This window comes from Eptatretus burgeri, chromosome 8 (assembly GCF_056783735.1).
Source record: "Eptatretus burgeri isolate ZD-2024b chromosome 8, Ebu_testis_v1, whole genome shotgun sequence".
Classification (NCBI taxonomy): domain Eukaryota; kingdom Metazoa; phylum Chordata; class Myxini; order Myxiniformes; family Myxinidae; genus Eptatretus; species Eptatretus burgeri.
The window spans coordinates 19,290,614-19,309,082 of record NC_140968.1 but is presented as its reverse complement, the minus strand read 5'-3'; the positions used below and the strand labels follow the sequence as shown (position 1 = coordinate 19,309,082).

The 18,469-nt window shown below is 44.7% G+C and overlaps 3 protein-coding genes and 1 long non-coding RNA gene across 7 annotated transcripts in view; 1 reads left to right on the top strand and 3 right to left on the bottom strand.

Annotated features, from left to right (window-relative positions):
- Positions 1-5,935, bottom strand: part of LOC147021249 (germ cell-specific gene 1-like protein) — a 107,718-nt gene extending 101,783 nt beyond the window's left edge. Inside the window, exons 1-2 of one of the 2 annotated variants that reach the window (XM_085891035.1) lie at positions 5,332-5,935; positions 1,375-1,446 (exon numbers count right to left, since the gene is read on the bottom strand). In XM_085891035.1, the coding sequence (XP_085747161.1) occupies positions 1,375-1,446; positions 5,332-5,632 (373 nt within the window). In that variant the 5' untranslated portion in view covers positions 5,633-5,935. The remainder of the gene's footprint in view (positions 1-1,374; positions 1,447-5,331) is intronic. The other variant, XM_085891036.1, reaches the window with a different exon arrangement.
- Positions 1-18,469, bottom strand: part of LOC147021247 (general transcription factor II-I repeat domain-containing protein 2-like) — a 187,511-nt gene that overhangs the window by 112,396 nt on the left and 56,646 nt on the right. The gene's annotated exons all lie outside the window — the stretch shown is intronic.
- LOC147021248 (uncharacterized) overlaps positions 1-18,469 on the top strand; it is a 228,381-nt gene that overhangs the window by 184,311 nt on the left and 25,601 nt on the right. The window lies entirely within an intron of this gene.
- LOC147021246 (uncharacterized) overlaps positions 10,836-18,469 on the bottom strand; it is a 78,664-nt gene continuing 71,030 nt past the window's right edge. For both annotated transcript variants that reach the window (XM_085891041.1, XM_085891043.1), the window contains one exon: positions 10,836-13,772. The gene's annotated coding sequence lies outside the window, so the exon portion shown is untranslated. The remainder of the gene's footprint in view (positions 13,773-18,469) is intronic.

Below are 18,469 nucleotides of genomic sequence, written 5' to 3'. Positions count from 1 at the left end.
GCCAAACAAACCCCGTCCGTTTCCCCAAAACCCCGTCCGTACCGTCGAGTGGACCACACGAGTTACACGCGGCACGAGCTCGCGGACCACACCGGAGGGGCTCGGAGTTGCGGACGCAAAAGGAGGACTCGACGCGATCAGGGAAGTCGCACTTCCATTTTCTTTTGGGGTTTGGTGTAAATGTCTGTGGGTGGCGCCGTCCGTCAAGTAGTATTGTTTTAAGTGTTGCCTTGTGTTCGCGTATTCGGTCGTAGCTCTGCATTGTTTTTTGTTGTTTTAAATTGATACATGTGCATTTCTGATTCTGTTGGCTGTATATGTGTGCTCTGTATGTGTGTGAATAAAGTGCTTGTGTGAACTTGTTCCCCGTTTCGCTGCATCCTTCCCTTTGTTGAATCTCCATCTTGCTTCACGTAATGGGTTCGTCGTGGGCTTAATACGCCCGATAATTAATCGGAACCGTCGAGGCCGACGATAACACCGCTCGGTTATCCCGATGGCACGGAACGGACCGCTTAAGCGGCCCGTGTCCGGAGTCGACCTGCGGTGAGGTGCGATCGCCCGGTTTACCATCCGCGTGGGTACTTAGGTCGGTCGAGTTTGGCGAACAACCCTATCCCACGCGGGTGGCCGATTGGCACGATCGTGGTGAGGCCGAAAGGCCCACCCGTGACTAGCTCCCGGCGTTAGTCCGAGAGGGTCACGACAGAATTGTCCGTCCGGTGGGCGACGTGCCGCGATTCGAGTCACGTGGCCGATCGCACGCCGGCGGGCGCGAATTCGGAACAATATATATCTTCTTTTCCTGTTCGTTCATTCCCTTTCTTATTAAGAGGGAGACTGATAAATAAGGGGTGTGGGCAAGAATGTGGGGTGGAGGAGGACACTTAGGGTAGACAAAATGAATCCAGAAGGAAACTCAGGAAGGAAAAACTTGAAATTTGGAAGGTCGACTTATTGGGTGGGTTTAACGAGGGTAGAAAAGATAATGGTTTGGATGGGAGGTGATTCGAGATGGTGGTGGACAGCTGTCTTGAAGACCTGAAAGGAATTATTTTTTGAAGGGAGGAGGGGAAATAGGATAACGGTGAGGAGGTAGAAAGTAAGATATTTCAGAAGGAAGAAGTTGAATGGCACAGATTTTTCACGACGGCTATCAGAGGAGTAGGTCTTGAACACGAAAACAAATTTCGACAACACAGCATAACAAGGTATGACTTAACATGAAAAATTGGACAAAAACACAAACAGTAGCATTGAAACGAAAATATAACAGAAAAACACAACGGAGCCGCTTCGGATCACATAGCTCTGATGCAATGGAAGCGGCAGCTGCATATTTAAGCACACATGCAAAAAAAAAAAAACCCAAACCTGAAGTTCCTGAACCAGAAGTGTCTATCCGTTGCCACGGCCAACTATCAGTTGATACCCATGAGCATCGATCTTGTAAAGGATTTAAAAAAAACAAAGTATAATCACAATTCTGGATGACGATAATCGCAAAAATAACATTTTGATACATGATAGAGACTTAGGGAGGTTTAATAAAATTGCTTGATCAGATCAAGGTTATTATTGTTATTTTTCAGATTTTAAGAGTACAGACTCCATCTGTCAATTCGGACCAAATGCCTTGATCATCTGGCCAATATCGGCACACCCAGTCAGTGGTCATGCACACCTGTCATTTAATCCCCCTGCTTATGTCGATCAGATTAAATGCACCAAGACTGTGAATCGTTTTCATCTGAGCACAAACGAATGCGGTTCAACTGAATGAAAAGTGAATTCAACATAAATAGATGCAGCGTGTGTACCTGCCAACTCTTTACTCCTGCTGAAGCCCCCCGGGGCAACTCAAGAGATCTTTTCAGACTCACTGGCACATTTTCTTTTTCTCCTGCTTCAGAATTGAAAGGGCATAACCTTGGCCTTAAGACAGCCCTTCGAGGAAATACAGCCAAATTGTATCTTTGCCAAGAAGGGTTGCCTGTCAGTCAATCTGATAGTGAACTGTCTATGGAAATGCAAGATCATCAGCAATGGTCAATCGGGTTGGTTTTTTTTGTTTTTTTGAAAAGGCGCAAGAGGGTAGCCGATGCAATTCCAAATCTTCACGCAAATTGCAGAAGGCTGAACACAGGATTAGAACTCATGGTATAGCTTCCAAAATGTATACAATGTGATCATTAACAATTTTGCAAAGAAACAACAGAAAATCGATGAGAATCGTCGTCTTATTATAGCATTCCAAAAGAAGGGAATGCAACAAGGCGTCAAAACAGACCTGCACACGACTGTGACGGCAGTTACTTGTTTATCAATTTTAAACCGATGTGAAATCGAATGAATATCGCACAGGAAACATCGATGTACATACATCATGCAGAGATGGGTTTTCTAAATTTTAATTGTGAAAGGGAAAAGCAGAACAACTAGAACAGCACTCGGTGGAGTGCATACCTCCGTCAGGCTGAACGGTTTACACTTTGTATCTCACCGAGAGGTCAGATCTGGATTCGGACCTGAACCAAAATCGAATCGGCTTGTTCTTGTCACCTAACCAAGTCATCCACCTAGTTTTATCATAACCCGTCCAGAACGTTTTTAAATATCATGCTATGTATCGTTTTTGGCCCCATCGCTCAATAGTGAAGAATCGCCATGAAAATTAGAAAAAAACATCTCGAATCCGGATTCGGATCTTAAGCAAAATTGAATCAATTCGTCCTTGTCACATCCCCAACCTGTCCACCAAATTTCGTCCAAATTTGTCCGTAATCTTTTGAGATATCGTGCTCACAGACAGACGAACATGGGTGAAAACATAATCTCCGTCCACCTTCGATTGCGGAGGTAATAAGGAAGATTTATACAAGGAGGAAGAATAAGTAATATTCCGAACAATTGATATAGTTTTCAGGAACGCAGAAATCATTTACATTTAAACCACAGTCAGGTATACGGAGGACATGTGACCAGTAACAACATGCTTCATTGTTAGAGGTCAAGGTACTCTCAGCTTGATTGTTAAAATAATATCCATTGCAGAAACAATAGTCATACAGACGGATTATTCGAAGAAGAACGAGTCAAAGGTTTGAATGCTTTAAACAAGTATGAAACCCATTCATTGTACGTAGAGCTGCTCTCACCCTTTTGAGGGCCAAGAGATCCACGTATATTGTGGCGGTCCACCAGCGACCATCTTCTGGTGAAACTCCCAAAATCCAGAATCACTACTCATCTTGAATAATTCGCTCCTCTCTCTCCCCCCCCCCCCCCACCTGTGGAACCAACTTTCACATTCTCTTTGATGTAATTCCTCCCTTCAGGCTACCATGTCACATCACGCCCATCCAAAAACATAAACATGATGTTTTCTACCACGGAAACACCCTCACCCCTAAATTTCCAGTCTTTCCCATCCTGAGAGTTTGCTTCTGTATCTGTCTTATCCACCCCCCTCCCCCATATTCTCCCCTACCCCTAATGCTTACCTGCATCCTTTGTTGTCCGTCTCCTATTTTATCCCTCTGCCCTGATGTTGGCATCCCCCCCCCCCACCCCCTTCTCCTGCTTTTCCTTTTGTTTGATTGAGTCCTGATCCGTTCTGTGCCCCAGCCCTTCCACGAGCCTGGACCCTGTATACAATTTTTTTTTGTTGTTGTTAAAATACAGTCACAGCGACTTGTATCGGCGTGCGAAGCACCCACAGCGTTTCTACTGCGAGGACGTTCTGACATTTTAGGGAAGTGACATTTGAATCTTCACTCAGAGCAACACGATGCGGCAATCTCTCGAGCCCCTTTGGATCAGACTTCCTTACAATGCGAAAGTTGAGTTATAATCGATCGGAGAGATCATTCACCAACTGGCAGCACCAGGTGGTACATTTCCAGAAAACAGGATCCCTTTGGAATATTGTGATGTGGGAAAGGGATATCGGCAAGATCGATGCTGAGCAGATTATCCAGAGTGGAAATATGGCACAGTGGCCGTGGCCAACATGTCTGGTGTGAAGAACTCAGTGGAAGCCCCCTAGTCTTTCTTTTTGGCGACTCTGCTGCCGATCGGTGGGTTGTCAAGTGTAAGTTGTAGGGTTAGGATTAGGGTTAACAAATTAATTCATGCATCGTCCTCCTGTAAACCCAGTTATTTGTACGGGTTATCTGAACATTTTGAAAGGGAGACAGATAACCAACTGGTTGGCACAGAATCCGATAAAGGTACGGCACTGTGGGATCCTTGCAGGGCACTCCTCCACAATACCTGGAAGTGGACCCATTGGAGATCCGTAGCATTCCCAGAAGACAAACGGTCAAGTAGACTGACAGAACCTCAAGTGCAAGAAATGAAGATGAGAGTGGGAGTGGACAAAGTGAACGTCTCAGGATTAGAGATTCTCCGCACTTGCGGCCACCAAGAAAAATCCCATTAATCATGGTGGTTCAAGGGTTCACACCACGTTGAGGCAGAGTGCAGTCTCAAGAGGTATAAGCAATACTTAATAGGTGAAGGGAATACATCTTGGTGCATTAATCGATGGCGTGGTTAATCTGATCTTCAAAGCAGAAGTGTAGGCGAGCATGAAGCTGGCTGTGACAAATGCTAATTGGTGATGGGTGTTCTTAAACAGATTAATAAAGTGTGGTTCACACATTCCTAGGGGTCGACCAGGGCTCCATTAGCACTGAAGTGTGAAGCTCGTTGTCCCAGAGTGAAAGGCAGTTCGCTTGGTGTGGTGTGTGCTGAGGAGCGTCGAGTGAGAGCATCGTGCGAATCTTGTGCGGGTGTTTCACTTCAATTTCTTTCAATTAGTGCGGGGGTGGAGGATGAGTGTGATGGGGGGGGGTGTTGGGTGGGACGGTACGGTCGGGTGGGTCTCGTGAGAGATTTGAAGTTTGGAGGGTGGGTTCAGGGGAGGTATTCACAAGGTGGGAATTGGTGGCAGAGTGTTCTCAGGGAGAGGGGGTTGGAGGATGTATGTGGGGTGAGGTGTGTTGAGGGTAGATTCAGGAGAGTGAGTGGAGGGTTTGGGGGTGAGGGTGAGGGTTTTGAGGGAGAGGGGTGGTGGTTGAAGTGTGGGAAGATAATTTGTGGTGAATTCGCATGTATCAGGGAAAGCTCGAGCGAGTTGTGAGAGAGTTTATTGTTTACCGAGAACCGAAACGCGAAGAGTGGGTGCCCTCAAATGTTTTCTACCCAAGGAGTTACATGTTTATCCCAAGGTAGTGTTGGTTAACCGTAAACAGAAAGGCATTTCCATGCGGATTCGCGGTCACACGTCCTCGTTATACATATCCGCTGCACAGTGCGCGGCCTCACCTGCACCTGTGATGCTTTCCTCACACAGGTACCACAAGCCGGTGTGAAAGTACCGCAGCAGGAATTTGTCATCTCCTGCCTCCCAGCTGTACGTGTTCGCAGCCCGAGTAGACACGCTCCCGTTCAGCCGGAGACAATTGCTCGCCCTTCCCTTCCCGCGGTGTGTCGGGCACGGAGGCTTCGGTACCCGCTGAGTTCCTTCGCACCAGTACGTGCTCAGGAAGGCCGTGGACGAGAAAAGCAAAGCCATGAAGTTGAGGCAAACGGCGAGCGAGGCACGCCACTGCCGCCCGCCTCGCATGCTGCTCACGGTTGGGGCGCGAGGCCCGGCAGCGAGGGGCGCGGCAGTGGCTCAGGTCTCGCATCACCCGCGAGGTGCCGCATGGGCAGCGCCGGTTCTCCCGGTGTTCTCGTCTTCGCTCTCCAACAAGAAGCAAAGTCCCTCCGCCCCGCAAGACTCCCGCCTCCCTGCCTCGTTAACAAGCCGGCGGCGTACTTTGAGTGCAGAGACGTGTACACGCAGACGTAGGGCGACTGGACAAATAAAAATAAAGAACCTTCCAGTGAACAGTGTAAATGGGAGCGAGAGAGATTTGCTCTGCTGATGTTACCTTTAGCGGGTGCGAGGTGCTCCGCCAAAGCACGAGTTCACCGAATTCGTCCGCAAGCTCAGCATAGCGTGAAGAGCGAGTTAAATGGGAGAATTAAAGCTCCGACAATGTCTCAGAGAGCGACAGCCCGCTAATCCGCAGAGCCTCCTGCTGGATAAAATGGAGGCTGCGTGAACCTGCAGCCCAATTTTCACTCCAGATTGCTGGAGCACGGCCTCTCGATATCGCCTCCGGCGGAGGGCGGTAAGTGATAATTGCGGACAATTCGCGGTCGGCGTCTTTCATTTCTTGGGGCACCAAGTGAGAAACGCCGAACGCAGAGGTTTCCGAGACGCAGCCGAACGCAGAGTTACCGATCGGAATGACAAAAGTCGCTTTAGCACCTGTCAAAACAAATCGCGTAAGAAAACTCACCTGCAGCTTCCAGGTACAGAATCCAAGTCGGTGGGTGCTCAACGAAGGTCTGCTCTCTCACCCACCCCCCACCCTGGACGTACTGTCTCACCTGTACACCCCCCTCCCATCACCGCGTACTAAATCACCCACCCATTCCCCACCCCCCGGCATACCCCCAACGTACTGTCTCACCTGCACACACACACACCCCTGATGTACTGTCCCTCCCAGCGTATTGTGCCACCCCCAAGTCGACTGTCTTACCCAAGCATTCCCCCCAGGCGGACTGTATCACAGGAGCCAGACGGGCCTTAGGGGTCTTTAAAGGTCTCAGCAGTCTTAGAGGTCTGAAGGTTCTTAAATTGTCTTCAGGGTCTTAACCCTTAACCCCAACAGCACTTACCCCTAACTGCACCTCGACATTTTTTGCAACCGCCGGGGATTTAGAAATCTCCTCTCGTGACTTTTTTCAGTCGGGTAGTCCCTGCACACATTTTGATATCACATAGACCAAATCAGACTTACTGTTCAGGAGTCACATGACAATTATGTAGGCCTAACAAATCATAAAAAAATTGCAAGTTTTTGCACGTGTTCATGTCCAACAAACTCGTGAACAAGGGTTTACATGCATTGGGACACTGATGGTGTAAATTAATTGGCTTGTAATTGTTTTCTGAGTGTTTCAGCATTTTGTTGTCTAACCTTAACTGAATAATTAAAGAAAAGCGATAAAACACATAAAAATATAAAAATAACACATGGAAAAAAATAAAAATCTTAACCATCGTTTTCATTAAGTGATGATCTGAAAATGATCAAATTTTCAAGTTCATCGGACCATCGACGGCCGGTGGACCCAGTGAGGGAAAGCTCAAAATCACTCACTTCAGTCAGGGTTAAGGGACTAAAAGGGTCTTTGGGGTATTAAGGGTCTGAGGGTCTTTGCTCGGATCTTTGCAGTCTTAAGGGTATTCAGGACATCAAGGGTCTTTGCAGTCTTAAGGGTCTGAGGGATATAAAGGGTCTAAGAGGTCTAAAAGGATCTCCGGGCTCTTAATCGGGTCGAAAGGGTCTAAACCAAAATCGCATCCCTACCTCAGTCAATATTGACCCCATTTGATCTGAATAGTGAATAATCAATGAATATAATTTTTTTTTAAAACAGCTCGTATCCAGATGTGGAACGTGATCTTCAACAAACTCGAATCTATTCGTCCATGTCACACACCCATCCTGTCCACCAAGTTTCGTCCAAATCCATCCACAAACTTTTGAGATATCCTGCTGAACAGACAGACAGACAGATGGGGGGGGGGGGGTGGTGAAAACATAACCGAAAATCGAGTTTGAAAGTTTAGTCCAAGCATGCAAATAAATTATTTTAAAGAACAGAAACAAGGAATAAAAAACTAAGAAAAAAAAAATGTAAAAGGGATGTCGGGATGATCTGCCAAATTAATGTAAACAAGGTTGGGATGGTTACAATAAATTATCATCTAAAACCATCCCGACATCTTTCTTTGAATAATGGGTGTGCTTGCAAATTACATGACACGTCTCTCAATTTGGATTCACAAACAGCAGGTGTGTGCGTGCGTGCGTGTAACGCTAGTTTTCTCCATATTCGGGTTTCAGAAGGTGTAACGGAGTCCTCTAGAGACTCAGTATCTAGGGTCAAAGTATTCTGGGTCTCACTATCTGCCATGACCTTTCCTGGGAAAGCCACATTTCAAACCTCGCCTCCAAAGCCAGTCGCCGACTGGGAATCCTCCGTCGTGCAAAGTCCTTCCTCGGCCCACCTGAGCTCCTGACCACTTACAAAGCTTTCGTCCGCAGCCTGATGGAGTACTGCTCTCGCCTCTGGGCTGGTGCTCCTGCCTCCCACCTTTCTCGGCTTCACGCTGTAGAAACCAGGGCATTTAGGATCATCGGCATCTCCCGCAATGAAGCTGAGTCTTTGGGCCTCTCACTCAATCACTACAGGTTGATCGGTGGTCTTTCTGTCTTCTACTGTCTCCGCTCCAGCCTCGCCCCCCCTGCTCTCTCTGCGATTTGTCCCCACCACATTTCCACAGGGTGCTCAAGGTCCGCCAACAAGCCCCTTCTGGTAAAACTACCAAAATCACGAATCACTGCTCACCTTCACTCTTTCATTCCTCTTTTTTCCCGCCTTTGGAATAAACTTCCTCACTCTATTCTTTCCCATTCTTCCCTCCAGGCTTTCAAAACAGCTGTTCACCACCACCTCTTATCATCCCCCATCCAAATACTCGATCTTTTCAGCTATTCCATTCACTCTCTATCGAGTGCAGCCTGTGGCTGCTGGTTGCATCATTGGTTTTGACGTGGCTATGCCGCTGATGCAGTGTCCCCCTTACCAGTACACTGGTGCCCATTTTGCCGACCTCGGAAGGATGACAGGCTGAGTCAACCTCCTGGTGTATATTAATTCAGTGTCCAACGGGGCTTGAACTCAGGACCCTAGGATCCCAAGCCGCTAGCCTAACCACAAAGCCAACACCAGGCTTTAGTTATTCCATTTTTACAGCGCGGCGACATCGCGCTGTTATATAATTGGCTATTCTGTCCTGTGTCTTCTGTCACGTCTTCTGTCACATTTATGGCCGCGTACGTCCCTTAATCTGAGGGCTATAAATAGAAATTTGTCCAACGTCACAACTCTTCCCATCCTGCAAGCTAATTCACCGTGTCTACATTTAAATTTTATAACTGCAAAATTGTTTCATCATTCTTAACCTCGACTTTTACTGCCCCCAGCCGCGCGATATCGAAGTATTCGCTTCTTGTTACTCTTACTTCCGGGTTAGGTCTGCCCTGTGTCCGCTTTTATAAGTTGCTTGTTATTTGCTGCACCACACCTCTCTCCCCTATCTCTGCACATCATACCCCAATAAATCTTTATCGTACCACATACCATTCCTCGCCCATTGTAATAAATTATTATTAGGAATGTTCCCTGCTCGTTTTTGTCTATTCTTCCATTGATCCAACATGGTCTGAATCCTAGTTTAGCCGGGACATTATTCCCAACGATCAGTTCCTTTTAGCCTGTACATCCTTAGCAGTGTTGCTCGGCTGCATCCGATCCGGTAAAGTGATCCGGTCTGGGAGAGTGATCCGGTTCGGGCAAGGCATACTGAGGACGTGTTCCCCGGTAATTAAATCACCTGGTTATTTTTATGTAACCAGATTAACTAGACGGAGGACCCTAAGTCACGTGGTTGAGTTATTGGCATCCACGGTCGGTTAAGCGACCCACCGCGTCACGGAATTATCCGTGTGCGATGGCCTACAATTCCGGGGCGTCTGGTGGGAGCCGAGATAGCTTCCCCCACCTCGTGATCTTCTCACCTGACCCTTGGCCCGCAACAGTATCTACCTTCGTTTCGGTGAAGGATCTCGATTCATGGCCTAAGTTGTGAAGGTTTGTTGTTCTCAGAGTTTTGTTCCAAGGCCTCTTTTCAGGATCGTTACTGGGCCCAGTATGGCTTCCAACTGCAGTTAATTTGTAGTGATATTCCCAGGGATGGTTTTTAATATCTCTGTGAGGTTCTTCATCATGACTGGTACAAATTTGGCATTCTTCAGCTTCCAGGATCTTTCACTTCATTCTTGAGGTCTTGATAGTTGGTCATTCTCTTTATTTCTATGTTATTTAGACCAAAATCACTGAGTACTGAAACCTCAATGAAGAATGTCTTCTTTTCCTTTTTGTATCTGAGTACTAAGTGCGATCGCAGTGCTTTGTTTTTTATATTCACGCGAGATGGGATCATCAGGTCATATGCGAGCATTATGTCCTTGTTTTCAATGATTCCTTTTAATTTGTGTTTCCATGAGTTTGTGGAACTGAGATATTGAAATTTCCATAGATGTGCAGCGGATTACTCGCCATACATTGTTGTGCCTTTGTGTGTACAGCTGTTCCGTCATGAGTTTTTCACATCCCAATAGGAGGTGGGTCATGCTTTCTGTATCTGCCTTGCAAAATCTACACTTGTCCGATTGGCTCAGTCCTGCCATTTTTTGAAAGCCATTCATGTGGTGTCCTTGGTCTTACTCGTTTATTATGATTCATTCTCCATCTCAATTGGGCTGATCTCTTCTTAGTCATTCCAGTGATCCTTCTTAGTCTATCCACAATCTGTACAATACTCTTTTACATTTCCCTGCTCTTTTGTCTTTCTTCCAATTGTCGCTATATATCTGTTGATATTTTGTCTTTTTTTGTTGGTCTACCTTGCATGAACGTGCATTTGGCACACTTATCTCAGCCAAGTTACATTTGAATGTCGGCGGAGCACCGTTTTACCAATTTCAGTTGTTCTGCCAATTTTTTGTCGTTTGGTGCAAAGAGTTTTAAATTATCCATATGCAGTCGATGTTTCACCTTTCTTGTTTCTTAGGACATTCTTTTATTGGTTGTTAGAGTGTATCCATGTCCTTGCTCATTAATGAGGTTACTTAGTGGATCCAGAGCCAAGCAAAACAGGAGGGGGAAAAGTCTGTCTCCTTGGGGGATCTGGAGTCGTATCTTCACTCCTGGTATTTCAATCTTTCCTTCTGAGTGCTGTAGGACTAGTGTGGCATTCCAGAGATCCATGACTTTCTCAATCAGCTTTATTATTTGGGGACTTATCTTGTACATTTGCATGCGTTTTATCATCCATGAATGTGTGATGCTGTTCTGCCTCGAGGCCTCCTTGTTGTGTTAGGTGGTGGTACATCATTATTGTGATGACTCCCGTCAGAAGTTTGCATGTTGTTGGCAGACATCTTGTTGGCCAATACTTGTGAGGTCGTTGGATTTCTTCAGATTTTGGGATGAGGGAGGTGTTACTTTCTGTGAGCCATTCATCCATTTCCTGATCCCTTTGGAAAAGTTCAGTGTGTGTGTGTGTGTTTTAATGGTTTAGTAACTCACTGGTCAAATTCATACATGGAGAAACAATCATCATTCACTGTCAATGCAAATGGACAGAGGGATGGACAGGGAACAACCATTATTCAATGAAAGATGTAGAGATGGTTTCACATGATAATTTATTGCCACCATCCCCACCTTGTTTGTATAATTTTTGGCATGTCATCTGTACACGCTTTTGGATTAATAACAAACAAACAGTTTTTATTATTATCTGTTCTATATTCATCACTTTTCAATATTTATTACATACACATCTATTGCTGCTAAATATGCTATTTGGGGCAAAATACAGCGAAAGCTATACCATTTAATTAACAGGCCAATAATTGTTTCTTCTTTGTTTTTGTTTCTCCCCCCCAGAGCTGAAATCATTTGACTCGTGCAAATAATTAACAGTATATAAACAAACAGAATAATTACACTGACCAAATAAATATAATGTCACTCAAATATCACCGATCTTCCCCTACATCCCAAGAAACATTTTACCTTTTTTATACAGCATGAAATTTTGAGATGCCAAAAATATCTGGCTCCTGGAACAGAGGTTCGTTTCAAAAAAAAAATCAATAGTTTTTCATCTGCGGGGCTGCCTTGGTACGTTAAAGTGGCCAGGATTAGAGGAGCTTGGTGCAGGCAGGCATGCTGAGAAGAGCTTGGTTCAGGTGGCCAGACTTAGAGGAGCTTGGAACGTTAAAGTGGCCAGGATTAGAGGAGCTTGGTGCAGGCATGCTGAGAAGAGCTTGGTTCAGATGGCCAGACTTAGAGGAGCTTGGTATGTTAAAGTGGCCAGGATTAGAGGAGCTTGGTGCAGGGATGCTGAGAAGAGCTTGGTTCAGGTGGCCAGACTTAGAGGAGCTTGGTACGTTAAAGTGGCCAGGATTAGAGGAGCTTGGTGCAGGCATGCTGAGAAGAGCTTGGTTCAGATGGCCAGACTTAGAGGAGCTTGGTATGTTAAAGTGGCCAGGATTAGAGGAGCTTGGTGCAGGGATGCTGAGAAGAGCTTGGTTCAGGTGGCCAGACTTAGAGGAGCTTGGTACGTTAAAGTGGCCAGGATTAGAGGAGCTTGGTGCAGACATGCTGAGAAGAGCTTGGTACAGGTGGCCAGGCTTAGAGGAGCTTGGTACGTTAAAGTGGCCAGGATTAGAGGAGCTTGGTGCAGGTAGCCACACTTAGAGGACATTGGTGCAGGTGGCCACACTTAGGTGGAGCTTGGTCGAGATGGCCATGCGTAGAGAAGCTTGCTGCAGGTGGCCACGTTTAGATGAGTGAATATCCCTGTCAATAGAAGCTTCCGACCGTTGGCGGTATATCCAGCTGCACGACACCTTCAGGACTGTTTTTTCCACCTTGCAGATGTCCCCCAACTCACGGTGTATGTGCAGCTTCATGGGTAGTTGTTAAAGTCATATATTGCACTGGATTTAAAATTGTCAGATCTATAACACAAAATTAGCTTTGAAAATGATGTGAATGTGCAATGAAGCAATTTAGGGGAGTATCTACGTAGGGTATCCATGCACCCCCCCCCCAAGGACTCTACCAAACCAACTTTTTTTGGTCCGATTACATTATGGTTTTTTGGTCCTTCCTTTTCTGGTCTGATTACACATTTGAGATGTTAACAAAAAAAAAATTCCTGGCACTCGAGTAATATTCAAGATGGCGTCCAAAATGGGTAAAATCATAGAATATGGTATATAACATCTCAAAAATGTGGCAAATTGGAAAAATAATCATTGGGATTTGGTTTCTGATCATTAGTTACTAGTTTCTGATAATTGGCTGTATACTGCTTTCTGCATTTTGGGTGGTATTGAGCCTCTGCTGCAAACAAATCAAATCCTCGGATTCGCCTTAAGAGCCACGCATGATTGTTCTCTTCTGCTATTTGCAGCACTTTCTGCCATCCATCACATTCAAATGAAGAGGTGCCTTCCTTTGTGTCGATGCTTGCCTTTTTCACATGGATTCGGCCTTCAGTATTGCAGAAAATACAATCAGGTTCAAAAATGATCTTTTCTGATGCTTTTTTGCACTTTACCCTTCCTTATTGGCTGGTAGATGGTCCAGGAGCTTCAGGATCGTTCGATGGTTTACTAGCTGTTAACCTATGTAGGTTCAGGGTAAATGTTTGGAAACATCCTCTCTGATAGCCCTCGTTCTCCTGGATCTCATCAGGAATGCCCTGACAGATATCTGTCATTCGATATGAAGAACCTGGTGGTTCAGCGAAGCGACGATCCCGTATATTTTTGAGAAGTGCCAATCTATCATTTGGATTCGTCAAGTCTGAAAAATATGTGAACGATCCATGCTTTATTCCAGACATATGAATGACACAATGTTCCCGTTTGTGTTTTCTTTCCATTTCAACAACTTTCTTTTGACAATTACATTAAACTATTTCTTGCTTGTCTGACATCTTGACTTGTGATCTTGATCTTGACTAGCTACGGTCTTGCTAAGCTAACTAATCTAACCTGGAAAGAGAAAAAAAAATACACATAAAAAGATTAGTACACGTAATACTTGAGAGTGTCTGTAAACATTCAAAGTGTATAGGGGTGTGTTTATGTGGGTGGGTGTTTTCTGGCTTTCAAATTGTCCGCCATCTTCAATTCCAAGTACGATAACAATATAAACATCCTTGATAAGAATAACAAGACGAATATTCCATTGTTCAGTCGCTCTGTTATTATTACATTAATGATTATTTGAAACTGACATTTAATATTTACTATGATTTTACCATTTTTAAAACCATTTTGAACTCCATCTTGGATTTTATGGATGGCAACAAAACATACATCACGACATAGGCCTATTAGTTTCTAATAATCAGGAACATATATTAATTTACTGTATATTATTCTTAGTTTCAGGCTGTTTTATATATAATTTTATATGATTTTGCCAATTGTGGTGGCCATTTTGGACGCCATCTTGGATTTTTAAATATGGCAACAAAGCCCAATTATCAGAAACTAGTAACTAATGATCAGGAACCAAATCTCAATGATTTTTTTTTCCAATTTGCCACATTTTTGAGATGTTATATACCGTATTCTATGATTTTACCCATTTTGGATGTCATCTTGAATATCGCCAGAGTGCCAGGAATTGTGGGAATCGCCACAAACTCTATCACTCGGAGGTTCCAGGTGTGTGTTCAGTTACTAAGTTTGTTGTAGAGTACTCACCAAGAGGCTTAAGCACTTAAGCAAGCACTTCTTCCGAAATCGTTGATAAGGAACAGCTGACTTTGCAAGCACGAGCTGGATGCTTCGTAAACTAACACCCCAGTTGTTAAACTAACTTCTACCCCTTCTTTAATTAACACCAGGTGGGATTGACTCAGCCTGTCATCCTTCCAAGGTCAGCCAAATGAGCACCAGTGTACTGGTAGAGGGGCGCAGCATCAGCGGCACAACCATGCCTCCAAGAAATGACAGCTACCCAGCAGCCAAGCTGCCATACACAAGAACAGGAGAACTTCTTCTTTAAGACCACAATTATTAATTCCCACGCTCTTGTGAACGAGGTCTCCTGCGAACGAGTGAAGTGTTTGAGTGTTTGAGGATAGAGGTGATCAAATTTGTGAGTCGACACACCAAGCCTTGCAGCCATATTCTGAATGAGCTGTACAGGCTTGAGAGATAGATTTACAGGTTTATCAATGTGTGGAATATATGATGCAACCAAGATTTGAAACTGTAGAAATAGAGATGAGATGGTGATGCCCAAGTCACATCTGGGATGGAAGCTTTTTTATGACTGATTCACCGGCCAAGGAGCAGCATGTCTTTTTTGGCGGCATTGACGAGAAAATTCATGGGTATCTAAATTTGACATTCAGAGATCAGGAATTCAGAGTCGTAGACAAGAGCACATCATCAGGTTCAAACGACAGGTAGATTTAAGTATCATCGGTGTAGTAGTTAAAGCTAATATTGAAATTCCAGAAAACTGCCTGCCATGCGTAAATTGGTGGATGTGTGGCAGGCACCCCCATTGGTCAGAAGCCTTGCAGCAATCGCAGGTGTGAGACGAGGGTTCATGGTTACCATTCCAGCGAAGAGATACTGTTTGATTGGTATGCCATATGGTACAGCCTGCCACCTCAACTATTGAGGGCAATCCACTCTGTTTGATGAGTGGACCACAGTTTTTGTATGACCAGGTATTCTAGCTCTTTGGGTTAGGATGGATGTGCTTGTTTGATCATGCGTGCTTCAGCCTTCAGGTTGAAGTACATTACAGTATGTGAAGTTTGACAAACTTTGTTGTGCTGTGAACTTTAGCTGTCGGGCCAAGGTGCACGTACCCGAGTGGAAAAGTGTAATCCAACTTAAATTCCACTACACTAGCTTTGTTTTTTTGTAATTATATGAGTTCCCTTCCAAGGAACTTCGATGTCCCAGACCCCAAACATCGTTCTGACCTAAGGGTGTCAACACACGGCTTGCAGGCCACATAAGGCCCACCTTCGTCCAGCCCACGATGAGTAATGACTCACACCACCATGGTAAGTCTTACATCTGAACCAACTTCAAAATAGATTATTTTTGTTAAACATTGAAAAATATGTTTAAAATAGTATTTAGTGACTGTATAGTTAGTGACCATATGTATGATGATCTTTTGAGTCGTTACACATAATACATAACAAGTTGGGTCATCCGATCAGGATCGGGTTATTTAGACTTCAGTAAACCATCAAGAAGATTGATGTTAAAACTGGAGCAAAAAAATTAAATTAACCTGGGAGTGCAACACGGTAACGATGGCCCAAATGGGCTCATGTTTGTCTTTGAGGTCAGTTTCTCCTGTCTTACGTTGTCCTTTTTACTGTGGGATATGTTTGCAAAATTTGGTGGAGATTGGTGAGGTCAGCTGGGGAAAGTTTTCGACTCAAGTCTTTCATGAACCGGTTCGCCAGGATTGCCATTCGATGGAAGGTCAATAACTCTCCTACTCTTCGTGAAAGACAATGTGGGATCTCTGATGTTTAGCAAATCCCAAAGCAATATATACATAGTGAGACCTTCATGCTTTCAAGCTGTAAGTTAAAGACACTTTGGAGGTACATTGCCACCAGTAAACACAGGGATGCGGGCGATGGCTGGCACCCTGCAGCGTACAAGTTTACCTTAGCTCCTGATTTTAGCCATCACTACCACGTCGATGCTGAGATATGACATGTGCATGGATATTGAAAGGCCTTGGAAATTCTTGGTTTCTCAATCAACTGTAACATCACATGTTCACCAATGATCAGGCTCAAATCCAGGAAGCCTTCACTGTGGACCTACCCCCATGTCCCTCCATATCCAAGACAACACTGCAGAAGAGTGCGTGAAAGAGGCATACTCAAACATCAACCAAAATGCCATTGAAATCCCTCATCACCAAACCCAACCACAACCAGGTATAGAGTTCCCAAGGAAGATCTGACCAGTCTTCCATCAACGGAATCCATGGAAGATGTTGTCAAACGGAAGATCAAAGACAGTCCAATGTGAGACTGCGGTGCACTCAGTTAGACCGTACAACACCTTCAACCAGAAGGCCAATGAGATCCTTCAAGAATGCTGCTCGGGAAGCCATTAAATGGTTATCTCACCTTGATGACGGATTTAAATTTGTTGCTCCTTACATATGTTATGGGAAATAGAAATATACCAAAACCTACATCCTCATCGTTTGTCCACTTTTGTCCGAATGCAGGAATTGATTTCCAATTTGCCCCTCGCCCCTCTGTTCCTTGTCCTGGCGTGATGATGTAACCCGCTCAGCATGTTCTCCCATGTTTTTTGGAATGGAGTTTCCTTCAAAGTTAGAAATATATCACAGAAACACCATGGTTAACATCAACAATTTGTTTGGCAGGAAGGTTTTTAAACTTGAAGAGTCCTGAAAACCTCTAATCATATGAACCAGTCTGCAATTGTTCACGCTAAGGAGAATCCTGGGAATACAAACCGAATAACATATTCCCGTACCCTTCAGCACTTTCTCATGGAATTTGTTTTGCCATGAGGCTGCATGCGCTGCATAATGCGATACATCTACATGGTGGACCTTAAAGATCCCACGATGTCTATTACGAAGAGTAGGTGAGTTAGAGCCAACACCCTGGGCAAATTACAAATCCCTCCCCAAATAGATTTACAGGTTCATACCCCCAAATCAGGGATGTGTTCCGTTAGCAAGCAGCTTGCTTGGTTCAAATCACTCAAGCGAGCAAACTGATGGTACGGAGTGCTCGGTACTGCTTAACAATATGGCAGTCTCCATGGAAACAATGCTAGCATGGTACTCGAGCAAATGCTGTCCAGGCTGTTGTTTTCCGTTTTATTCGATCGTCTTGTGACAACTTCCCCCAAATTAATTTACCGTGTTCGCAGTGGCAACAGAGTACGAGGAAGAGGGAAAGAAAGATAAATAAATGGGGAATCAGAAGGAGGAGCTGGCCTGCCATGTTTATCGATGGAGTCTATAATTGTGCATTTTTGAGGGGGGGGGGAATTTACATGTTCATAGATTTTGAAGAATTAGGATGAAACCAGCAAAGTACCCGCCCATGGGCGGGTACAGTTATCTGTTGAATGGCGTTGGTCCCGTCTCGATCGGATGAAATTGAGAAATTGTCATTATCCGGTGACCTTGACCCCGTGACCTTTGACCTTTGACCTTTGACCTTAACCTTGACCTTGATCCCCTTATGTCCGTTCCCAAGGATCACATATGCCAAGTTTCATCTCATTCTATCTAACGGTTTGGCCGTCTATAAAGGACAAACAAACATGAAAAATTGACGTTTGAGTCAATTTATGACGTCATAACTCGAAAACCGGAGGTCGGAAGTGAATGTCGTCAATCAACTGTGTCATTTAATTTTGATTATCTGTCGAATGGCGTTGGTCCCGTCTCGATCGGATGAAATTGAGAAATTTAAGTTACCCTGTGACCTTGACCCCTTGACCCCCCGATGTCCGTTCTCATGTCCCAAGGATCACTCATGCCAAGTTTCATCTCATTCCATCCAACGGTTCGGCCGCCTATAAAGGACGAACAAACAAACAAACACACATACATGCAAACATATTCTATTTTTTTAGTATAGTAGAAGTGCAGTAAAAATGAAAGTATGGAATATAATATTATGAGCATCCAT